Source organism: Phaenicophaeus curvirostris, chromosome 7 (assembly GCF_032191515.1).
Source record: "Phaenicophaeus curvirostris isolate KB17595 chromosome 7, BPBGC_Pcur_1.0, whole genome shotgun sequence".
Classification (NCBI taxonomy): domain Eukaryota; kingdom Metazoa; phylum Chordata; class Aves; order Cuculiformes; family Cuculidae; genus Phaenicophaeus; species Phaenicophaeus curvirostris.
This window is the reverse complement of record NC_091398.1, coordinates 19776698-19799869: the sequence shown is the minus strand read 5'-3', so window position 1 is coordinate 19799869 and position 23172 is coordinate 19776698. Positions and strand designations below refer to the sequence as shown.

The 23172-nt window shown below is 39.0% G+C and overlaps 1 protein-coding gene across 1 annotated transcript in view; it reads left to right on the top strand.

Annotated features, from left to right (window-relative positions):
* Nucleotides 1-23172, top strand: part of RAPGEF4 (Rap guanine nucleotide exchange factor 4) — a 153728-nt gene that overhangs the window by 119026 nt on the left and 11530 nt on the right. The window contains exons 18-29 of the mRNA XM_069861115.1: nucleotides 2908-3058; nucleotides 4364-4452; nucleotides 4941-4971; nucleotides 5206-5284; nucleotides 7073-7219; nucleotides 8768-8865; nucleotides 11764-11889; nucleotides 12350-12528; nucleotides 17021-17111; nucleotides 19294-19344; nucleotides 19975-20062; nucleotides 20399-20463. Of these exons, the coding sequence (XP_069717216.1) occupies nucleotides 2908-3058; nucleotides 4364-4452; nucleotides 4941-4971; nucleotides 5206-5284; nucleotides 7073-7219; nucleotides 8768-8865; nucleotides 11764-11889; nucleotides 12350-12528; nucleotides 17021-17111; nucleotides 19294-19344; nucleotides 19975-20062; nucleotides 20399-20463 (1195 nt within the window). The remainder of the gene's footprint in view (nucleotides 1-2907; nucleotides 3059-4363; nucleotides 4453-4940; nucleotides 4972-5205; nucleotides 5285-7072; nucleotides 7220-8767; nucleotides 8866-11763; nucleotides 11890-12349; nucleotides 12529-17020; nucleotides 17112-19293; nucleotides 19345-19974; nucleotides 20063-20398; nucleotides 20464-23172) is intronic.

Sequence of the window (23172 nt, the reverse complement as noted above, 5' to 3'; positions counted from 1 at the left end):
GAAGTAGCTGATATCCCTCTCCTTTACTGTTAGCTTTTCCGTAGAGCTGGATTATTTGGTCCATTCTGAATATGGAAAATCAAAATGTGTTCCATTCATTGTACCATTAAAATGTATTGTTAGACTTGAAAAGTGGCTAGCAAAGTTCATCTTTTTTGAGCAAAATCACTCTACAAAAATGTTTGACAGTGCTGTGAGACAAAGGAGAGATTATTTATGCTCAGTGAGGAAATGAAAACAGAAAAAGAAGAAAGGTGATTCAGTCAGAGACCGCTTTGGCTCCAGCTCCCAGTTTTGGATGGGTACAAGTCTATTTTCCTGCACCCACTTAGGATACTATTTCAGCAGGCAGCATGCAAGTATGGGTAGAGCTAAACCGCTGTAACACTTTCAAGCATAGTATGGGGTATAAATGAATTAAGGTTTCCCTTCTTTTACAGCAGCATTTTATCATCTGTAAGTTCTTTAATCTTAAAAGGAGTGGATGAGTGCACCATTTTGGCTAAGTAAGAGTATTGCTTGCTGCAGATTCTTGAACTGCGCTGTCCCTTGGCACACCACTCTTCTTAGTTGTTGAAATGCATGGATCCTGCAATATTAAAAAAAAATCACATACTTATGTTTTATAGGGAAGCAAAGGGCTTGCTCCCTTGTGTTGGACCAAGGCCCCTGTTTCCCATTCTCCTTCACAGAGGTGGAAATGGACAAATTGTCATACCTACAGCTTGTCAGAGGGAGACAGGACAAAGCCCAAATGAAGACTTGAAATAGAGTAGCACCTCCAAAGTGCGCTTTGGATAGTGCAGGGGTGGGAGCATGCGCACAGGTGTGCATCTTTAAGGGACTGCTGTCTGAATACTTAGGAAGTATAAACTCCTCTTTTGCTCTCTGTAGCTGGTAGTCGTTTAGCGTGTTTCTGCGTGAATGTTTTGTGAACCTTCTTTACCATCATGCTGGCAAAATAGTTTGCGTTCTGCTGTAGTAATGTGTGCTGATTTTGCACCGGTCCTGATATGGTTAAGTGTTCCCACACAGGGAAGAACAGACTTCAGAATTGCTTCTATTTCCTAGTGTATGCTAGATATAATTAAAAGTATATCTATTGAAGGCTAACTACGTTGATGTTGATGAACATTTTACAGTTATCTGACGCTTGTTGCAAGTACACATGATATTTCATTTCTGATGGCAGCCTGCAGTGAAGCTGCATCCTGTAGGTCTCATAAAAATGGGAGAACCCTTTACTGACTTTCCCTGTGATAAAATCATAAAAGAGGAATTAATATAAATGAGCAGTAAAAATACAGAAAAATTACCAGTGCTTGTGGTGAGTCAGTTAATAAAAAAGTAAAAATACATGGAATAATTACGATATTTGAAAGGTAAAATTGGCACGAGAAAAATGACTTAGTAGAATATTAAATTTGTTCCCTGACACATGGCAATGCACAGCTTACAATTATTATTTACCTCTTATGATCTTTTGGCTTATTTACTGACATAAATGTACTGACATGTTTAGCTCCCTTGTCATTTTAAATCTTTCTGAATGAAATTAAAATTCAGATTTCTGAATGTTTGTCAGTCAAGTGAGTGCCCCAGTAACCCTGGTAGTGTGTCAAATCTCTGCAGGGGTTTTAGGCAGGCGGGTCATTTGGGAATTGTGAATTAATAGATACTGTTTCCCATTATATTTTGTTAGTGTAAAGTATGTTAGCATTTGTTAGCTTCCAATGAGAAGCTTAAGCAAAATATCTTAGGTATTTTTTATTTCTAATTAATATTTTAATTCTCTCATTAAACTTTTAAAATCTTTTATTAGACCAACTGAAAGAGCATCTTGAAAGGATGCTGGATATCACTGTGAGTGAAAGAATATCAGTATTTTAACATTAATCATTACGATACAGTTGGGAATGGTATTATTCATGACAATCCAGAATCAGAATTTTGGTATCTGGGAAGAAAATTTGAAGGTGTAACTACACTGATTATGTGCTTACTTCATATTCAGACAGCAGTTGTTGAGAAACAATTTTATATTGTAAACAGTTTTATGTTTTATATTTATATATTGATGAGCTCTGATCAGTGAGAAATAGGCACAAATTGTCATATCCTGTTTATTGTCCACTGTGCCTTCACTTTTTTCTTGGTTTCTTCCTTTCAATAAATGTTACTTTTGGGCTTTGTGTTATTTTTGCGTATTTTTGTAACATTGACACTTCATCATGAAAAAAAATCAATGAAATGTTTCCCATTTTTTCTTGCTGTTTTTCACAAAATAACTATCACAAACTATTGTGTCCCATATTCTCTTTCTTGAATAGACTGGAAACTTCTGGTGTCCTCATATGCAAAATGAGGCTACTACAGAATTTACTATTTTACCCTACATCAACCTAGGCTGTAAACCTCCAGGTCCCTCTACCATAATGAACTGAGGTTCACCTTGGGTTACAGTAACTTCTAAAAATAAAAGGAATAATACTGATGGTTCATTCCAGTAGTTTTCCTCACTAATGGAAGACTGGAATTGTTAATAAATACAAAGTGGTATTTTTCTTTTTCTTCAGCTGTCTCCAAAGAGGGATAAGGAGAAGTATCCTCCTTCGGTCTCTCTTGTCTATTGTTCCAAGTGTCATTTCTGTTCTGATCCTCTACAGCAGCCATCTGTGTGGTGGGATTGTGATCATTCCTGTGCTCTTCAGAGAATTCACCGTCTTTTTACTTTTGTGAAAGGTTCACAAGCCTTTATGCTAATGGCAGTCAGAAATCGAAAGTATATATTGGAAAGTTATGTTTGAACACCATGAAAATGGTTTGTTGGAAGTCGGCTGTTTGTGAATTCATACTGGTTTTTTTGATATCTTCAATCACTGAAAGTTTTCCTTGACACTGTGTCACTTATCATGCCCAGCCTTCCCAGGGTACAGAGCAGGAGAAAATGGATTATGCTCTCAACAATAAAAGGCGAGTCATTCGACTGGTTCTGCAGTGGGCTGCTTTATATGGAGATTTACTACAAGAAGATGAAGCAGCAATGGCCTTTTTGGAGGTATAAAGGAATTGTGTCATGTACTGAAAAGTACCTACCAAGCAAGATAAGCTGTAGAATTCTGTTATGAACTAAAAAGAAGTGGGTTGTTTCAAAATGCAATCTCGTAATTCTGTTTTCTGGGTTTTAGCTGCACAGTGTACACACTACAACAGTGCTTGTACCACATTGTGAACCTCTGGACCTCCGAAAATATCTGCTGGAGTTGCAGATCCCTTTCAAAGCACTGCATGGGTAGAGTTCTTTTTAGCAATAGATGAATTTGGGTTTTTTAGTATTTTCTTTTGAATAGCTCAAGGGCTTTACAGGTTGAACCAGGGGGAAGTTTATGCCTACCTGATGTGTGCCAGGAAGGAGTTGAGAGTTCTCACTCTGTGAAACCAAAAATCCTTTTCATTTGAGTGAAGGTTGTGCTGCAGCTATTGGAACTTAAGATCTTTGTCTTCGGAACCCTTCTGATCCCTTAAAATAATGTAATTGCTCAGACATGGGTTATAAGGTCTTTGTGGTATGTGCTGTATTGTTGTATTTCTAAGATAAGATGCACTGGGTAAGTATCTCAGGGTAAGTAGTTTTGATTGCTATTATTATTATATATTGTGTTTATAGGTCACAATCCCATGTATTACTGACTGAATGGAAGTCCTTGTCCCAAGAACTTAAAACTGAATCCAAGATGAGAGTTAGCAGAAAGAAATAGAGAGGGGCCTTAAGTGTGACAAGCATATAGCAACTTCATATGGGAAAGATTTTCATGACAGCAAACTCCAGATGTAGATATAATGTCTTTCGTTAGTCCATACATTAAAGCTGAAGAACAATTGCTAGCTGCCAGCACCTATATCCTACTTTGGGTCAGTTTTAGATAGATGTGACAGGAAGAGATCTGAGTAGGATTTACAGGAGGGTAATGTTGTAGTGGACTGGAGTAGCTGAAGGCCAACAAATCCATAGCAAATGAACCACTAAGGACTTCAACAGCAGTGGGTAAAAAAACCCTATCAAGCCAGATTATTTGTGAGCTTTACAGTCATTATCTTTGATAATCTGCAAATGCAGTTCTTGCTCAAGCAGTCAGTGGTTACACAGTGAGCTAAGAAGCCTCATCAAGCTTCCCTTCTGCCTGTGTAACTCTTGCTTTATATCAGCTGGAGGTAAACAAGTAGAAGTAATAGAGGGTTGGGCTCAGCATGTGTTCCTTGGTGCAGATTATCGTTCTTTATAATCATTAAACTATCAGATGCCATCTCATAATCCTCTCTCCTGAGTACTGCTCATTTAAAAACTGTTCTGTGTCATTTACAGGAATTTTATGTATCTGTATCAGATGATACTAGAATGATTACAGCACTAAAGGAGCAACTTCCAGAGCTAGAGAAAATTGTAAAGCAAGTGTAAGCACAGATTTGCTTCTTTCCTTCCCCCCTCTTTTTCTCGGTAAATGGGCGAAGAAAATTTGTTGGTTATAGCTATTAAAAATCTTTTGTATGAATGGCACTCGGGCAGACAAGAGTGAATGTTTGCATGCAGGCTTGTTTGGATGAATGTTGATGGCCCTCTGCTTCCACATCATTCTTGCAAACATCAAACTCTCATTAAAGGTTGACAGAAGGAATAAGAAATTATGTACACACTACTGACACTGAACTGGATGCTTATTTCATGCTTACGTGAACTTTGTGTAGTATTATCCCTGCCTTGGTCATAGATTAACTACGGTATTATCTAGTCTTCCTTTTGTATATGCACACATATATATTTCATATATAAGCATATGTTGATATTGTAGCTTGACAAGTGGTGCATGTTCTATAGTTGACTTTGTACACAAAGTCTTCCAGGTAATATTTAATTATATATTCTTTGCTTTACCTTTTTTTAGTTCTGAAGAACCTAAAGCATCACAAAAGAAGGTAAGACAATTTATTTGTCTGAAGAAAAAGCTTTAGCATAGCAAATCCATAAGCATCTTCTCTTTACTGATCATGGATATATTAAAACAACACATTAAGAAACAGCTTTTAACATTAAATGTCAAATTTTGCATTGCTGCTCTTTTTCCTGTCATTGATGAGATCTTTTTCGTTCATGTCTACCCTGTAATGTTTCTTTTTGCATTAATATGAATTCTGATGATTCATTTTCAGCACAAAGTTCTTCTGCAGCTGTTCAACGTAAATGATGACAGAGCACAGAAACACCAGCCTATTAGAGGCAGTGATGAAGGTGAGTTCCTTCTCTGTAAAGTTTTCTTGAGCCACTAGGATTTGCAGTAAATTTGTCTCTCTCAACAAAAACCAGTCTAAAAATAAAGTACCTACCTACAGTGTTGAAGCCTAGCCTGACGCAAACTCTGCTTGCTTTTGCTAGCCCAACATTCTCCATCATTGATTTGAAGTGTTTCTGGACTTTTCCTTTAGTTACTTGTGCTGTCAAACAACGCTTCCTCAGAGGAAGTTGTAAAAGCCTTTAAAGTAGGGAGTGAACAAAATGGGTAAGAAGCAGTGCAGTGTCCATGCAAGTAATGACAGTGCAATAAATAGTGGATGCTGAAGGTCATGTTTGAGTCTCTACCTCCTCTACGTAGTTTGAGCTAACATGTACAGCTGTTCTTTGTGAGATAGGAGTGGAGCAGATTATCATGCCGTGGATCTCTGCCCTGTGACACACAACCTAGAAATCAAAATCTGCTGGTTTGCCCTATTCCTGTTGTTTGATTCTCTGAAGAGATCGAGGTAAAATTTGCAGCAGTGTATCAGAGTACGATTTTCAGTTGTACTGGCCTTTCATATTGTCCTTTGCTTTAGGCAGGTTGAAGCACTCCTACGTGAACAAAATCCTGAGCTCTGCTGATGAGATCTGTTCATTGTAAACAAAGATACATGCCCCTTAAAACTCATAAATTGAGCATTTCTTTGTGACTGCTGGAGCTAGTCTCTCAGTGGTTATTTTGGTGCATCTTCTTTACAGAAAATAGTTTCTGCTTTAAGGTGTTCGATATTAAAGGATAGCTCTTCCTAGCAAACAACAGTAAAAATAAGGGAACAAAATGCAAGGTCGTGCAGCCGAGAAAGCTGGTGGCATAAATAAAACCAACTGAAGAGCCATTTCAAAAACTGGAAGTAATTGCATTTGAACAGCAGACATCCTGCCTGGCATGCAGCTTCTGTTGTCTGTTATCAGTGTTTCTTCTAGGTCTACAAAGAGCAAAACAGTTCCCGTTGCCGGGGTAGTACTGCTACTACTTGTGTCTGTGTGGACAGGCAGTGGCTGTATGGCTGCACCTCTCATTCATAGGGCACGAGCATGCTGAACACTGAAAATCCATGGACAGCTATAACCCGAGGGGGTTCTTGGCTTGTCTTGACAACTGAGCTGAAGGAGTATTTTGCTAACTCCTTCTGCTTTAAATTCACGTCTGTTTGGGCTGCCTTGATTTTTGCAGGCTAAGGTACTATCATATTGATTTCTGGGCTGCCAGAGGCCTGGGGTCATGTATTACTGTGAGCCAATTTGTACCATACACTCAAGTGTATTCTTATTATTAGGGTATTTTTCTTTATTGTCTACAACATTCTCGATTCAGCAATTACATACTTGTTTGTGAAAAACAGGTTGCAGCATAGTTTGATTTAAGTTCTGATTGTAACCAAAACTATTTTCAAACCTATTATGTGTGTATGAAAAGCATTTTCCTGTAATTAAGAGAGTTAGCAGCCAGCTTTCCTGACTCTTGAAAAGAAGTGTTGTTTTGAAATATTATAATGTCTGGAACGTAGCAGAGTGTCAGATTAAATTGGCATCCATAAATAATGTAGCAATACTGAAACTGTAGTGCTTCTATACTAGAAATCATAGAACATCTGAGGAATGGGGAGCTATCAAAACCGTAGTGATTTATTGTTGTTTTGTTTGTTTCATTTGCAAGAATGGTTACTGAAGTGAAAGTAATTTGTACAGCAAAGTCTCTGGTTGTTACATGTGACACACACAGCGCAATCTTCTTTTCTTTAGTTCTTTTTAAGGTGTACTGCGTAGACCAAACTTATACCACTATCCGGGTGCCAGTGTCTTCCTCAGTGAAGGAAGTGATCAGCGCAGTAGCAGATAAGCTGGGTTCTGGAGAAGGCCTCATCATAGTAAAGATGAGTTCAGGAGGAGGTATTGTATTTGCATCATCTTAAATGTTTCTCACTTGCGGTGAAGCAGAATGTTGGGAGGGATTGAAAGACTATTTCAGTCAAGGCATTTATATCCATGTGCATGTTCAGCTGACAGACAAGTTCTGTCTTTGAGGCAAGTCCTTTTGCTACCGCAAGCACAGACTGAAGCTCACATGGGATAAAGGAGAAATGGAGAAGCTTGTGTATCTGCATGTTGCAGAGCAGAGCTACCCCAAATTTCTTCCACCGCAAGACTTCTGAGTTTTCCTAGAACCATAGAATAACCAGGTTGGAAGAGACCCACTGGATCATTGAGTCCAACCATTCCTATCAAACACTAAACCATGCCCCTTAGCACCTCATCCACCCATGCCTTAAACACCTCCAGGGAAGGTGACTCAACCACCTCCCTGGGCAGCCTGTTCCAGTGCCCAATGACCCTTTCTGTGAAAAATTTTTTCCTGATGTCCAGCCTAAATCTCCCCTGGCGGAGCTTGAGGCCATTTCTTCTTGTCCTGTCCCCTGTCCCTTGGGAGAAGAGGCCAGCACCCTCCTTTCAGGTAGTTATAGAGAGCAATGAGGTCTCCCCTCAGCCTCCTCTTCTCAAGGCTAAACAACCCCAGCTCTCTCAGCCGCTCCTCATAAGGCCTGTTTTTAACAACAGAAATAGGAGCGAGCATGGATAAAGTCAGGCTGGACGTATGAATAAGCAACAGCAGAAACAGCAGTGTGGACATTCCAGTAGTGGTCACTACCACCCTGGCTGCTTTGTCCACGTAAAACCACTGCTGAGCAACTCAGTGCCAAGCCCGCTGACCTGGTGTTGGCAAAGGGTCAGAAGTCAGCCCCCCACTGTAGGCTATGGAAATGGGAGAGGAACTGCTAGGTGAATTCAGCTAGGGAATTGCTCAAGTGTTCTGGTTGAGTATGACTCTGTGGACACACACAGAGCTAATGAGAGCTGTGTTGGAAGGCATTTTTGCAAACAGTGATGCCTGTCAAAACCAGCTCACTTCCTGAGAACTTACACGAGGCAGCTCTACTTTTTGCAGTTGAAGCAACTTTTTATTTTCAGATCTGCTTATGCTGGAAGAGACTGTTTTGTTACCTTTTATATGGTGCTGTTTTAGAACTGCTGTAGTGAGATTTGAATACAGTTGCCTTCCATCACTTCCTTATACAGTTACTCTCTTCCAAATAATTTCTGTTAAAAACAGCTTCCCAAATGCTTACATCTCAGAAAAGAATGAATGGAGTGCCTAATTATGGGTGAATTTTTGCAGGTAGTTTCTAGATATGGCAGCACAGGCTTCTTAACCTGTCTGTACAGTTTGAGGTTAAGATTCCAGTTCTGTATGCCTGTTCCATAGGAGGCTGGTTTGTGCTTCAATAAAGTGGACCTTGTTGTCATCTATTGTGTATCCTAGATGCTGGTTTGCTGTGCTAAATTCGTTCCCAGAAGGGTGATCTGCGCAGCTGTTGGATCCCTTCTGCTGTAAATTCTAAACATATATATAATAAAGAGTCTTTTGTTTCATGTTTACAGAAAAGGTTGTGCTCAAACCTCATGATGTTTCTGTGTTTACAACTCTCACTGTTAACGGACGGCTGTTTGCTTGCCCACGTGATCAGTTTGATTCATTGGTAGGTATGCATGCAGTTCTCAAAAAGTTCTTCCATTTATTTGAACACTTGGCCCTTTTTGCATTGTCAGTGCTTTAGGTAAAAAGTAGGGGAAACATTCACGACAAAGGGTTTGTCACAGTGCTGTGGGATGAACCCTGAAATGAAAACAAAATAATGTTGTAATTTTCTAAACTGGAGCAGAAGTCTGCCAGATCCACATGACATCATTTGATGCCAGTATTCTCTGTGTCATGCTGAGCACATAGGAAGAGCTCAAAATTGTCAATAAGACATACAGTAATTCCAGATTACAGAATCATCTCCTCAAGGCCACAGGGATATATTCTTGATGGTAGATGTTACCAATTAAAGCATTTTGGAGACTTGATTCCAACAGTAAATTCCTTAAAATCCACTCTTACTTAGCCCCCCAAACTACTGTGTCAAAATCTCAGATGACTCTAAGAATTGCATAAAATATTCCTGGTAGAGAGTCTGTTTTTTCTTAAGTAGAATTGTTCGTAAGTACCTGCAGTTTATACAGTAATTCTAATGATCTCCATGTGGTCTGCTTTTATAGAGTTTGATTTGACTGTACTTTTTGTTCCTTTTATTTCATTAAAAACAAATGTCCTTGCCAAGTCATGTCAGCATGAACTCTATTACTCTTAGCCTTGTTTCAGCCTCATGTATGCTTTTAACAAGCTACTTAGTATGTATGCCTGATTTCTTTTGTAGATATGGTAAAATCTATGCTTTGCTGCTGCTTTCAATTTAGTAACCAGGGAATGCGCATCCAGCATACAGTAGTTCCACGCAGAGAAACCTCTTGTTCAGTTTATTAAATTCTGGTGTTCTCTTAAGGTTAATTAATCCTGCCAATGGGGCATGTTTCTCTAAAGTAGGGGCATTGCGTCAGTACAACCATGCTAGATGTTTTTAGACAGCTCTGCATTGTCTGTGTAGACATACCTTTGGCAGCAAACTGTCATGATTGCAATGTGCTTTTTTTCATCAACTGGACAGACTTCAGTAGGAAAAAGTGGGGAACGCTGTGCACACTAAGAAAGGTTCTCAGCACTGCATAACAAAATACATCCTCTTACCAGCTGCATTTTTTCAAAGGGGTGTAAACAAATTGAAAGATGGTGCAACTTTACCTCCCTCCCAGTTTGATCCTTTCGCTTTCCAATTTCTGGCTGCTGCCTGTCAAGTACATTTTTTCACATTACATTTGGCAATTCCCATGTGAAAATTGTTCTGAGTTAGATGAATTTTCAAATATTCAACGAGTTTACAGCTAAGTGCTTCTTTCCCAGCGTTGGAAAAAATGTGTTTGTTATGGTAACAGCTATGTTGTGTTTGTGTCCAAATAGGGGCAAAAAGCCCTGTGGCCATCTCTTTCCACAGATTTCCACAAATTAGGATTTTCTAGGCAGAACTGCTGTACTTTTAAGTCACATTCTTATCTTAAACCAAAGAAATTTTGTTTGTGCAAGTCCCAGTACAGGACAATCTGCAGGCTATTATAAGATTGATGGCTGTCCTAATTTGCTTAGGTAATACTTGGCTTATATATATTTTTTTTTAATTGTAGGTGATGTTCTTAAGGTAATAATGCGTGTCATTTATTTAATTGTTTTTAATTAGTTTGTTATATGATAACATTTGAAAGGCAAGTTTTCCCTAGAGTACAAAGCAAGAATTTGTACACAAAGGAAGCTCCTACATACTGTGAGTTACTGAGAAATTGACTAGATGTATTTACCCAGTCAGCCCTTTTTCTATTGGCAATATAATATTCTTATATAAAAGGAAAAGGCATTTGGTAAGCTCATTTTTTAATATTGCAGCATGTAAGTATAGTTTGTTAAGGTATTGAGTTTGTACTCATAAAGGAACCTGCTGGCAGTTCCCTGCTCTGTAATGATCAACAAAGACCCTGTGAGAAATTGAGAAACTTGTGAGTAAACTCTGCTGCCCTCTCCTGGAAACAAAACAAATAAAGCGTGGGTTCAATGGATCTTTTACTGATGTAACACATTCTAATTTGCAGGAGCGTTGGTTGTTAGTATGTTAGTGGTGCTGGTTCAAACACTTCGACCTTCATATATACAACAGACAACTTCAATTCTGACTTGATCTCAAACCATGTTTTAAATTTCTCTTAATATAAGATTTACTTGTGTGCAAAACTGTAGATTGCATCTTATTTATCGGGTGGTATGGAAGTGTCTTTCAAAAATGTTTTATGCTTGAGTGATTTAAAGGATTCTTTCTCATAAAGCTGTGTGCCTATAATTTTAATTAGCATAGTGGGGAGTTTTGCTATCACAAATAGTGCATCCCTGTACTGTCAAAGAGGAAATGTGAGAGTTATTTTATAAATGATCAGAAGATCTTGAAGTCTTGCAGTTTTCTGAAGTATGGCAGATGTAATAATTTGCATCATTATAATCAGTAATTTGCTAAAGTATTTGGTTTGTGTTTTGCGGCCTAGTTATTTGTGTATGTGAAAAAGGAAACTGATAACAAAAGCTTTGTGGAAAGACCTGTGCTCCTAAACAAACAGACATGCTTTAGTTAGTGCAATGCGTATTGAAGTATTTATTTCTGGCTGCAAATTTTAGAACAATGCTAAAAATAACACATTGAGAACAGTCTGTTTTATTTCCTTACAGCGACTCCAAGGAACTTTCAGAATTCTCCTGACTATACTGTGGATAGCGGATACCTATTTTGCACAGTGCTTCTTGTTTCTTAATGCCAGACGGTGCTTAAAAGCACATACAAATTTTCTATGCTTTAGGAAAGTGGTCATACTGAAAAAAATAATCAGAAACATTATGGAAGAAAAGCACCAATCATACAATTTAGTATTTCTGAAATATTTTTATACCATTTTTCCATCTATAGACACCATTGCCAGAACAAGAAGGACCATCTACTGGTACAGTGGGAACATTTGAACTGATGAGCTCCAAAGACCTAGCACATCAGATGACAATTTATGACTGGGAGCTCTTCAACTGTGTGCATGAGGTATGAGGATCAATCTATTCAGCAGATTAGAATGTTAGAAAATATTTAGCTGTAGGTTTGTGCATTATTTGCAAAACTTTATCTAAGCTCGATTTTAAATAATAGTACAATAAAGCCACTTATAATTTCTGAAAGTATAAGGCATGCTCAATTTTATGGGCAAAATGCAAAAATAAAGTCAAATGTCTCCTGAAGATGTGCCGCTTATTGAATTACTTCTGTATGTTTTAAGATATTGAGCTACTTATACATAGTCTGTAGTTCTGCTTTTAGTGTGCCTCTGCTATCATCTACTAGATTTGCAGCCTGAATCCTCTTAATCTTGTGCAGTAATAAATGTAAACTGCAGAGCAAGTTTCAGACTACGTAACTACCTGGTCATTCTTAACCTCTTTCCTTTGCCCAACACATGAGATTTATAAACAGAAATACCAAACTTTTTTTTTTTTCTTTTTCCTAGCTGGAATTGATCTATCACACTTTTGGAAGGCACAATTTTAAGAAGACCACAGCAAATCTGGACTTGTTTTTAAGAAGATTTAATGAAATTCAGTTTTGGGTGGTCACTGAGATTTGTCTTTGCTCTCAACTCAGCAAGCGTGTTCAGCTGTTAAAGAAATATATTAAGATAGCAGCCCAGTAAGTACAATCATCTGTGAGCTGGAAGTGGGATTGTTGTGATTTCTCTTATTTTCAGACAGCCACACACAGGTTAAAAAATTCTCTATTTGGTAATTCTTTCCATTTCCTCACAGTTAATATATATCCTTTTTTCCTGTTCTGCTCTCCATTGCTTCTTGATCTGTTTTCTCTTAGGGTCATGTTTTCACATCAAATTTGTGAGTAAAAATATTTCATTTTATTAGGAGAACCCTTCGTATACCCTTACATGCATTAGTAAATATTAGTATGTGAATTAATAAATATTAACAAAAATAATCCGTAATTTTCCTGAGGACAGGAGTATTTCTGGTACTGTTCAGGAAAACTGTTGTCGGAACTGCCCTGAGTGGGAAAACCAAGAGGGGAGAGCAAAGAGACGTAGCATGGAGATGACAAGGCTCATGTTATCTTCAGTCTGCTTGGGATGTTTTTCTAATACTTGTGTTTAAAAATGCAGCGGTATGAATGTCCTTTTTTGTTACTAAGTACTGGAGTCGACACTAGAGAGCAGGCAATTCTTGCTGTCTTCTATTCTTTTATTCGTATTAAAACTTAAAACTCTTTGGAGCCTTCATGCCAAAGAAGTTGGCCCTGAGTCCTTATGACTGCAGTCGAGGGAAAGGGTGTGAGTGCCTTCTGGGGGAGCGGGGGCATGCCACTGCAGTTTTTATCACACTTACCCTCCTCCTTCCTTTCCAGTTTGTAGTGCACTTGTTACACTCATCAGCATCTGAATAAACAGTTTGCTGAGATGTGCAGGGAGGAACTGCCTGTTGAAGTGTTTGCCTGTGACTTTGGACGTTGTGACTAGAGGGCTTTAGGCAGTTTTATTGAACAAAATTATTACTTGCAGTTATATCATGAGTTTTAACTTTTTTGCATCATTAAATATAGCTGTGTTACAGCTGCGATGCCACTCTCCTCCCAAACAATGACTCCACGTAGCTAAAATCAATGTTCACATCAAAATTCTGCATCAGCGTGTCCCCCTCCTCTGGGAAGGGCCCCACTCTACAAGTACAGACTTTCTTCTGAGAACTTTCTTCTAGCACTCCAGTAGGAGTACGGTTGGTCGAAGCTGAAGATTTTTGAAATCTAGTGGTGGGCACGCAGGCTCAGATTTATATTCAGAACAGAGGACAGAATTTACATGTTTAATTTCTAAAAATATATATACTGCGTATTCCATTATCTCGTTCCACAGAGCAAAACTGGGAAGCAAGCTGCCAATGTGACGGGCTGTGTCCAGGAGAGGGCAGTGGCACCCTCACACGGGCGAGTCAGGGGCTTTTCTAACTCAGAGGCACGAAATGAGAAAATGTTGAAATGTGGCAAATTAAGATGCAATAGTAATTTCCATAAACACCTGAAATAAAGTATCCTAAAATTACAGTCAAATATCTCCTTAATACAATGCCCTAGCCCGTGGGTTCCTCAGTGTCATGGGTTTAATACGATGCTATTTACAACAGCTTGACAACCTCCTGTTTACTTCCATGTTTCTAGTATCACTGCAATGCTAAAAATAAATAGCTAAAAGCGGTCTGCTCTGCTGAGTCCTCTTTGTCTCCTAAAAGCAGAGAAATCTGAAGCACAAGATTTTCCCCCATACAAACCGAGCAGTCAGGTTTAATTGCAGCTGCTGGAAAGGCGCTGGGAAGTTTTGCCAGGCTGTTGCCCTCTGTGCTGCGCTGCCATGGAAACTGGTGCTACAGCATGTGGTAAAACAAACACAAAGTGCACCGAAGTTAGCAGGGAGAAAAAGCCAAGGAATTGGATCAAAAGATGCAGGCCCGGGCCTTGAAGCAATATCTTTTAGGAAGTTTTGCTTCTGAAGATCCTTGAGACCTAGTGAGAACTTTACCCTACCTAGAAGTACTAGACTCATTAGAGGAGTGTTTGGGGAGAACCTCAGTGCTGCACTATTAATCTTAGGCATGACTGGTCGTAACGACATGCCTTGCACGTGCCAGTTTTCAAAGACAACTGTTACTGAGAACCCTGTTTCAGTTCTGTGACGGGGGGCTCAGAAGCTGCTGCAGAAAGCACATCATTTTGTGTCTGGCACCCCACGCACCCTGTGATGTGGGCTCCCTGCCTGTGCAGGCAAGCATGAGGCCAAGTGCTGGCTGCAGCTGCTGTGCGCATGGGCTTTCTGTTCCAGGAGCAGCCATTGTTGCCTTCGCGTCTGCTGGGAAGGGATGTAGAGGTTACCAGGTTCTTCTCTTTTCTCCAGACATTGTAGGATTAAACTTTCAAACAAAGGGAAGAATCAAACTGTATTTCCTACAGCGAGTTCTTCCCGTGTTAATCTTATTAGAAAGACCTAGGATGTACTTGCACATATTCTTAGGGATATCCACAAGCTCAGTTGGTGTATGTTTCCTCTTTGCAGATACATCCACAGGCTGTTAAGAAGCCTTCTTATCTACCGCCGTACTCAGATACTTTCATTCATTTTTTGAAAATCATTCTTTCCATACACATCCATATGCTATAATCCCAAGAAGCCTGTAAGAAATTTTTGAAGGTTGTGTGTTTGCAAAGAAAATGTCAAGCTGAATATGCTCATGTATGCACTGAGAGATTTTAACCACACGTGTTTGTGTTGGGGACAAGTGTGCGCATATGTATGTGTTCACAATTCATACTAGCAGGAATTTTTTTTCTGATGTAGGCTGTTCTGGGAGACAGAGAGATCTCTGCACTGAGCACACTGTAGAGCTTTGGAGGATCCACTTTCTGACATTTTAAAGGCAGTGTCTATGCAGTGTAGTCACACGACGCTGTTTCTGCTACCTTACAGTGGTCCTCTGTCTGTAACTGAGCTACTCGGTGTGGAGCCTGTAGAATTTACAGAATATCTGGTGTAGAATGTCATACATCTAGACGGATTTTAACAGTTCAATTACATTGCTTAACAGGGTATTTGGTAAAACCTTTCCCTTTTAAAGTGAAAGATAGATTCAGATTACATATTGCAGGTATATTTGCAGCTGCCTATACTGCTGTGTGGTATTAATTATTCTTACCATGCCGCAATTCTCAATTTCGCAGGCTGTAGACAGATATCCCTTTCTGGATTTAATTGTGCCCGGGGAAGAGGTTATCACTAGCAGCCTATCCTAGCTGCTTTTTATCCTTATCTCCCCTCAGATCCACTAAAGAGGCACTCCCTGACCTGTTCTAGTCAGAATAAGCTGGGGTAGCTTTGGCATTTCAGCTTATCTTCACTAACCTTGCTCACTGTCCCTAGTCTGATGTGAGAGAATGTGTATGAGCAGTTCTGCTAGAAGATCTGAGGGGGCAGCAATCTCTAACAGACAGACCATCAGATGGGAAGCGATCTTTTTTCACATTCTTAGTGTTCACATAGTGCAGACACAGGTGAGGCCCAGATCTAAAGGACTCACCCACTCAGTACATCGAGTCTAGTGAAATGGAGGGACAAAAAGAATGGAATAACAGTAGGGTGCTGTGGGAATTATGGTGTTGGGCAGTAGGATGGGATAATTGTACTAATTTCATCTTGAGCTGAGGATACCTCGGAAGAGCTGAGATCTTTAGCAATGAATAAAAAAAAATCTATCTGAAAATCATAGTTAGAATCATGAAAAAATTCTTGGTAAACAGCAAAAGAAGCAGAGGATGAAGTTGGCAAATTAATTGTGAAAAATGGGCTTTGTTCTCTCTTCCCTTCCTATTGAGCCAATGAGCCACCTGATGCAGTCCCAGTTGAGCAGTTGCGCAGGTTCTTCCTGTCAGATTGCATCTACTCCTGCATATGGTGTATTGGACCTTCCATAATACTCAGTTACATGTTCCAGGTTTTCCTGATCAGTAACAAAAGTTCTTCTTTGTGTTAGGGATGAAGGGTGACCTAGAGCTTAAGACCTCTTTAATGGTGCTGGTGGGAAATGGCAGTTCTTTGCTTGAAACATCCTAAAGAGTCCTGGAATCTACAAGTACTAGTTAAAAATCATATACAGCAAGAGAAGAGAGGTCACTGACACGCAGTCATCTCTAGGCAGCTGATCTTCTCCATTTGAAAAGATTTAGTGCCCCTATAAACTGTGATGAAGATCATCTAGGGACAGCTTCCAGCATTCAGTAGCTGTTCAAAAGTTGTCAGCGAGGTCAGCCCAGTTGCTTCCATTGTCTCTGGTTTTCTCTGGGACTGAATTTAGCTAGGTTTCAGGACTATGTTTTGGGACGGGGAACTTCAAAGTCTTTGATGTCCTTTCAGAGCTGGCACCCAGTGAAGCGGAAGCAGGAGGTCATTTTAGGAGGGAGGGGTAAGGAGCCTCCAGGGTGTGGTGAATTCACACAGTGATGGTGTGCTGGCCAGAGCTTCCCAAATTCAGTCATATCTATGCTAGATGCCTGGGTTCAGCTGTCTTTGGGTTGTCATGTATACTTCTGCCCCAATTGATGCATAAAACTTAAAACTTGGCTCTTTTTGTTTCAGCTGTAAAGAATATAAAAACCTGAATTCCTTTTTCGCTATTATTATGGGACTGAGTAATGTTGCTGTGAGCCGTCTCTCGTTAACGTGGGAGGTAAGTCTTAGGTAAAATCCAATTTGAAGAAGTTTGACTGGGATTTGTGCTTTTAGTTAGCAAAAAACCATGACTTTGTCCTTTATTATTGATAAAACTAAATCTACTAATTCACGTCCTGAGCACATTCCTTTAGCTGAGGCTGGCATTTTTTATTAGTAAGGCAATATACCCATAGATGTGCTTAATACTCAGAAGCAGTTAACAAGAGTGAAAACAGCAGCTTCTATTGATGAGCTCTGCTTGACTTTGCTGGTCATTTAGTGAGATAATTCTGTAGATATTTCACTAAAATCCATCTTCTCTTTATACATATTATTTTCTAATCTCCATATGGACTCTGTTTTCCTATTAAAATGTGGGTTTATCCTAACTAGTTCTGGTTTTCTCTCTGGCACGCTTCACCCTGCTTACTATCAATTTGATCTTCAGTCTCATTTTCCACCTTTTTCTGTGGCTTTGCTTTTTTTGTATGTGAATATATAAAAAGGGTGCAATGTTCAGCAAGGCAGGATAGTAAGAACATGTAACCATTAAGAATTTACTGGTTGTCAAAAGCACTGCAGATTTGAATGTGCATGTATTTGTATTTTCATTACAAATTCAAAATAGGCAGCATGACCGAGGGTATTGACGCAACCGAGACCAAAATTCAAACACCTTTGAAAAAGTGCTGTGAAACAGGAGATCAGACTAACATGTTAGAAGACACCAGTTCAATTTTCAGAAGTACGTGTTGCAAGTGGTATAAACAGTCGGTGCTAAAGGCGAAGATTTGCAGATCAGTTTCTCCAAATGATGACCCGTCATTGGTGGCTACCAAGAGGAATAGTTGGGAGACCTGGGGCATTACAGGAGTAGTATGAAGAGAGAGAAGGGAATTGAATGTATGTACTACATACAGCAATATGAAATGGGCACATGGTCTGAGCTGGAGAGGCACAGAGTATTTGTAGGTGTGGGATATGAACTTGAATTCAGGGAAATATCACACTCCAGTTCTGTAGAGCAATTTATCAAGAAAATATCTGCAGCTTGTTTTTTTAGCCAGGTATATACAGAATATACTTCAAACCAAAGCTATCAAGGCTTCATTTTTGCTATATTATCATGCATTTACATTAGATGCATGCAGAAATTAGATATTTGCAGGTGCAAATGTCCAATTATACCACTTATTTCACAAATACCTAATCTGCATGCATATGCAAACTAGGCACACAGTTGTTCACACACATCATTAAAAATTAGGCCCTTGCTGTGGCACAGTGTAAATATCTTGCTAGGGTACACACTCTAAATGTAGAAAGTATTGCAAAAAATAATTTCTGCACTGTAAAGTCTCTATTAATTTTTAATGTTACGTGCTGCCAGTAGTAGTCTGATTTAAATCAGCAAATATTGAGAATTTTGATATTAAAACTAGAAAGCTGACATATTCTCAGTGTGATTAAAACATTACTATCATTTCTGACATTAATTTGTAACATATCTTATAGTCTTTATCATATAATTATTTAAAATGTGAAACGTAAGAGTAGAAGAAAATACTTAGTAAAGCTCATCTCATCCCAGTCACTGCATGATCAACTGACTGTGATTTATTTGGGTAGGTATTGTGCACTGAAAAACTACTCAATTTATACCCCAGAAAGCAGTAGAGGCCTTTGGGTGCTGGTCATGTCAAGAATTTGAGCTGATGATACCTCAGCACAAACCAAAAAAGCTTTGGAAATGCCCAGGCATGGATTTTGAATGTTGCAAGGGCAGTTCATCATAGTTATGAATAATTAAGCTGAGCTACCCCTAAGCAAGCTGTATGTAAATAGTATTTTCAGATAGGCTGTAATCAGGAATGTCCTGAAACCATTGACTTGAACTTTCACTTGCATTCTGAATTCAGTGATTGTGATGTGAGCCAAACAAAAATCTGAATCTAAACATCCCAATAGAGTACATTCAAGTTGGGGTTTCAGTCAGGATCCAGGTTTCATGGCTGGTCTCTATTTATAATCTGGTTGCTAGGAGACATGTTGTATTTTAGATTAGCACATTGTTAGAAATATCTGGCAAAAAAGCACTTTCCTGACTTAGGGCATTGTAGAAGGAACTAGCATTTACAGTAAAATTACCACACAAATTGGATTTAATTAAGGTTTACTATTTTTGTTTTTATTAACAGAAACTTCCAAGCAAGTTCAAGAAGATCTATGCAGAGTTTGAAAGCTTAATGGTGAATAGCAATGGATCCCTTATTCTATGCACAATCTGAGCTAATTCAGTTTCTGAGTAACTGATTTGAATTCCTTGATTCAGAACATTTTATATGTCCTTGTTTGACTTTAAGAAGTTTATGATCCCATTTTAGAGCTGCTAAAACAAGTATGTATGACTAATAAATTATACTCTTAGGAACCTACTCTGAGAGAACTTATGTACCACTCAAAGTTAATCTGGGAATTCAGAAAAGCTTTATCACGTGTTGTACATATGGGAAATTATATTTTCCAACCTGGATTTTTCCAGGCAATACATTTTAGTATTACAACATATGGGCAACTAGATCTGCAGCTGCAAGGAGGGAGGAAAAATGTGTGGCTCCTTTTATGAACAATTTTTTGTAATCATATCTTACCTTGCTATTTGGCATGAAAAATGTTTGTGTTTAGCAGCTGTCTTCTCATCATGTAAGCTGTATGGGAGAATGATAAAAGGTGTCTTAGTTTGCAGATTCACTTTGAAAGCCACAGGGGAAAATGGTGATTTTAATAAATGCCATGACATTGAAATGAATGCATACAGTGTCTCAATACATATAATAATATATATTAGTAATTATTTGATTTCTCTTTTTTTTTTATAGGATCCATCAAGAAACCATAGGGCCTACAGACTAACTGTAGCTAAATTGGAACCTCCAATAATTCCTTTCATGCCACTACTTATAAAAGGTAAGCTTGGATGTTAGCAGAATTATTAACTTGAAAGCTATTTGTCGAATATTTGAAGAATAAGAGTAGCAGCAAGAAAAAGCAAAAATCAATCTCAGTGTGAGGTACGATCTTTTTCCATTATAAAAAGCATGACACAGAGACAAGAAAAACTGCTTTAGTACATCTGAATATCATACCTCAAATTAAGTAGTCTGAGAAATGCTTCAAATTAAAACTGAAATGTTTTACTTTTATAGCTGCTTTAATATTTGTAAGGGATAAAGAATATGTTCTGCTTGTTTGTATGGCCATAATTCAGTAATGGGCTTTTATGTGGCTTTTATTTCTATACAGATATGACGTTTACTCATGAGGGAAACAAGACGTTCACTGACAATCTGGTAAACTTCGAAAAAATGGTATGTATGATATATTTGAAATGAAAATTGTAAAAGACCTCCCTATTCATCTCTTCAAGAGTGCACTTCAACAGTGACTTCCAGGGCTAGAGAAAGTGAAGCAGGACCAAGAGCTGGCAAAAATAGTCTGCATTGTGCCCAGCACCTGGGACCTCTGGGTTTCTGGAAAACTTCACAGAGGTGGAGAAGAAACTGCCCACTGAGCCATGCACAGCCAAAATGTTTCCTAGGAGAGGCAGCATCAGTGACAGGAAGCAGAGCTGATAGAGACAATTTTTAACAGCCAATTTGGGACCAAGCTGTAATTTTAGCTACTGTTCCTTCAAACAGGACTGAACTGCCTCAGCCTGCGATAGTTCTGCATTGCTCCTCAGAGATTGAAAGGAGCTTTAGTATAGAACGTGCATAACATCTTATTTTCCTCTTTCCTTTAACAAGTGAAAGGAGACTTCTGTGACTTAATTGCTTTAGTATTGGAAAGGGGGATCTAGAAGGCTAGATTATGCTCAGATTTGATTTATTTTAAATCCTGCACATAAGCTTTCATCATTTCGAACACTGTTGTCAAAAACTGCAGGGAAGTAACTTGCCATGGCAGAAATCTCAGCTGAAGCTCATGTTTCTAAGTAGTGAGAAGCCATTTTCTTGGTTGCTAAGGCCACGTTCTTTATTAAAGTGGTTAATGACACCTGCATCTGAGAACCAAGGGTAGCCAAACCAGTTATGAGCAACTGCACTGCAAAACCAAACCTGACTTACTGTTCCAGCACTAAAGCTCCATTCAGCAGCCAGGCTAGCATATCTATTCCGGCACCTATATCATAGAATCATATAATAGTTTGGGTTGGAAGGGATCGTAAAGATCATCTGGTTCCAACCCCTCTGCCATGGGCATGAACATCTCCTGCTAGACCAGGCTGCTCAAAGCACCATCCAACCTGGCCTATATCTGCTTGTTCTTAGTACTACAGTAATCAGAATTGCTCCATAGTTATTTCCACTGCAGTATGGATGAGCTTGTCATAACTTCTGGGTGCTGATACCTTGGAGGGTGAAAAAGAAGGACTTGCAGCTCTTTAGAAAACTTCACAGAAAAGTTATCATCACTCTGAGTGAATTCTTCTCTTAGATTTTAGTTTGTAGCTCCAGGACAGCCTCTGTCCTATGGTGAAAATACCTCTCAACTAAGCTGAGACTTTTTTGTGGGTGGTAGTGCTAATGCCTGAGTAAGGACCTGACCTCACTTTGCAATAATGACACTCTGTAATTGCATATGCAGACTGTGTTATCATCTTCTTCCAAAGCCTTTGAGCCTTCTACCTGCAGAAAAGGACTTTTCCCTGAACTGCTTGTTCTAATTACATAGATAACATATGTATTTTAGTGTAGATATTTTGGGGAACACAAAGGAATCTCAAACTTGGCTGGAGCACCTCCAAACCAGGAGGGATGGCAGCTACATTGCTATAGCTACAGCTATGTGGCTGGCTGCATGTTCTCCACGTCACTTGGCCTACTTATACCTTCTGACCCAGAAGACCTGGTACACCTGCAGGCCTCAGAGCTGTATGCCTCAGGCTCTTATTTATGCCTGATTATGTGTAAAAGGCATTACAGGAGGCAGGAGCCCATAAACAGAAGTTCCACTCAGACTGGTCATTTAGAAATGGTTCTACACCACTCTATACCACAGTTTGGCACTCCCAAGGCCAACAGTGAATTTTGTAGCAGTTTAAACTGATCTGTATCTGGGCTGCTGCAGGTCTGCTGTTTTCACCCTAGTCTGCACATAGCATAATTCTGAATATAAGGCACTGTCCACAACATAGATTTACTCGTAGCACCCGAAGGTTTTAAATAAAATTTTATACTGCATTAACGTAGTATCACCCATTTTGTTCATTAATCTGAGCTTCAAGCATTTCCTTTAGGAGGGGAAAACAAAGATCCATTAATGTTCTTTTGATGCTGTATATTTTTTCAAAGAATAAATATAATGTCTCATGTTCCTCCACACAACAGACTAGGAAACATTCTCCTTTCTCAGTATTCTAAACCTTTCTTTATTTAGTGCTCTGCCTAAAAGCTCACTCTGCTTTTTATCCCAGCCTAACTACAAGTATATCTTTTGTGTTTTTATAATCTTCTTCACTGGCTATTCTGCATGCTTCTATGGTATTTTCACTGCTTCTCTCAACCTATAGCTCTTCAAAGCAATGTATATTCAGATTCCACCCACATTATTCATTCAAATCCTAATGTGGACCTGACAGTTTTTAGCTTTTTGCTTGTGTCATCAGGTCAAGCAAAGAAGAAAAGCCTACTGTTAAACCTCAGTCGCTACCACCTACTTGTGTTAAGCCTGCAACTGTCATATCTACACATAATTGCCAGATATTAACTAGTGAAGACAAGACTACTCAGCCAGACAACACACGTATAAATTCAGCTCTTTTACATAAGTATAAACATCAGGGAAATCTGTGATGTTATTCTGCCATTTTCAGGAGAAAAGCAGAAACCAGATTTCCACACAGAAATCCTGTCCTGCCATTTGTTGTTTCTGCCTGTTTGTTCTGCTGCGTGATGTTCTGTCACAAGCAGATAGAGATACCTCTGAATATTGCCGGGAGCCACTCTTACTGATCTGTCTAAAATGTCTCCATTCTTTGAAAAATTATTCCCCTTAATCCATCCTAACTTTGATTC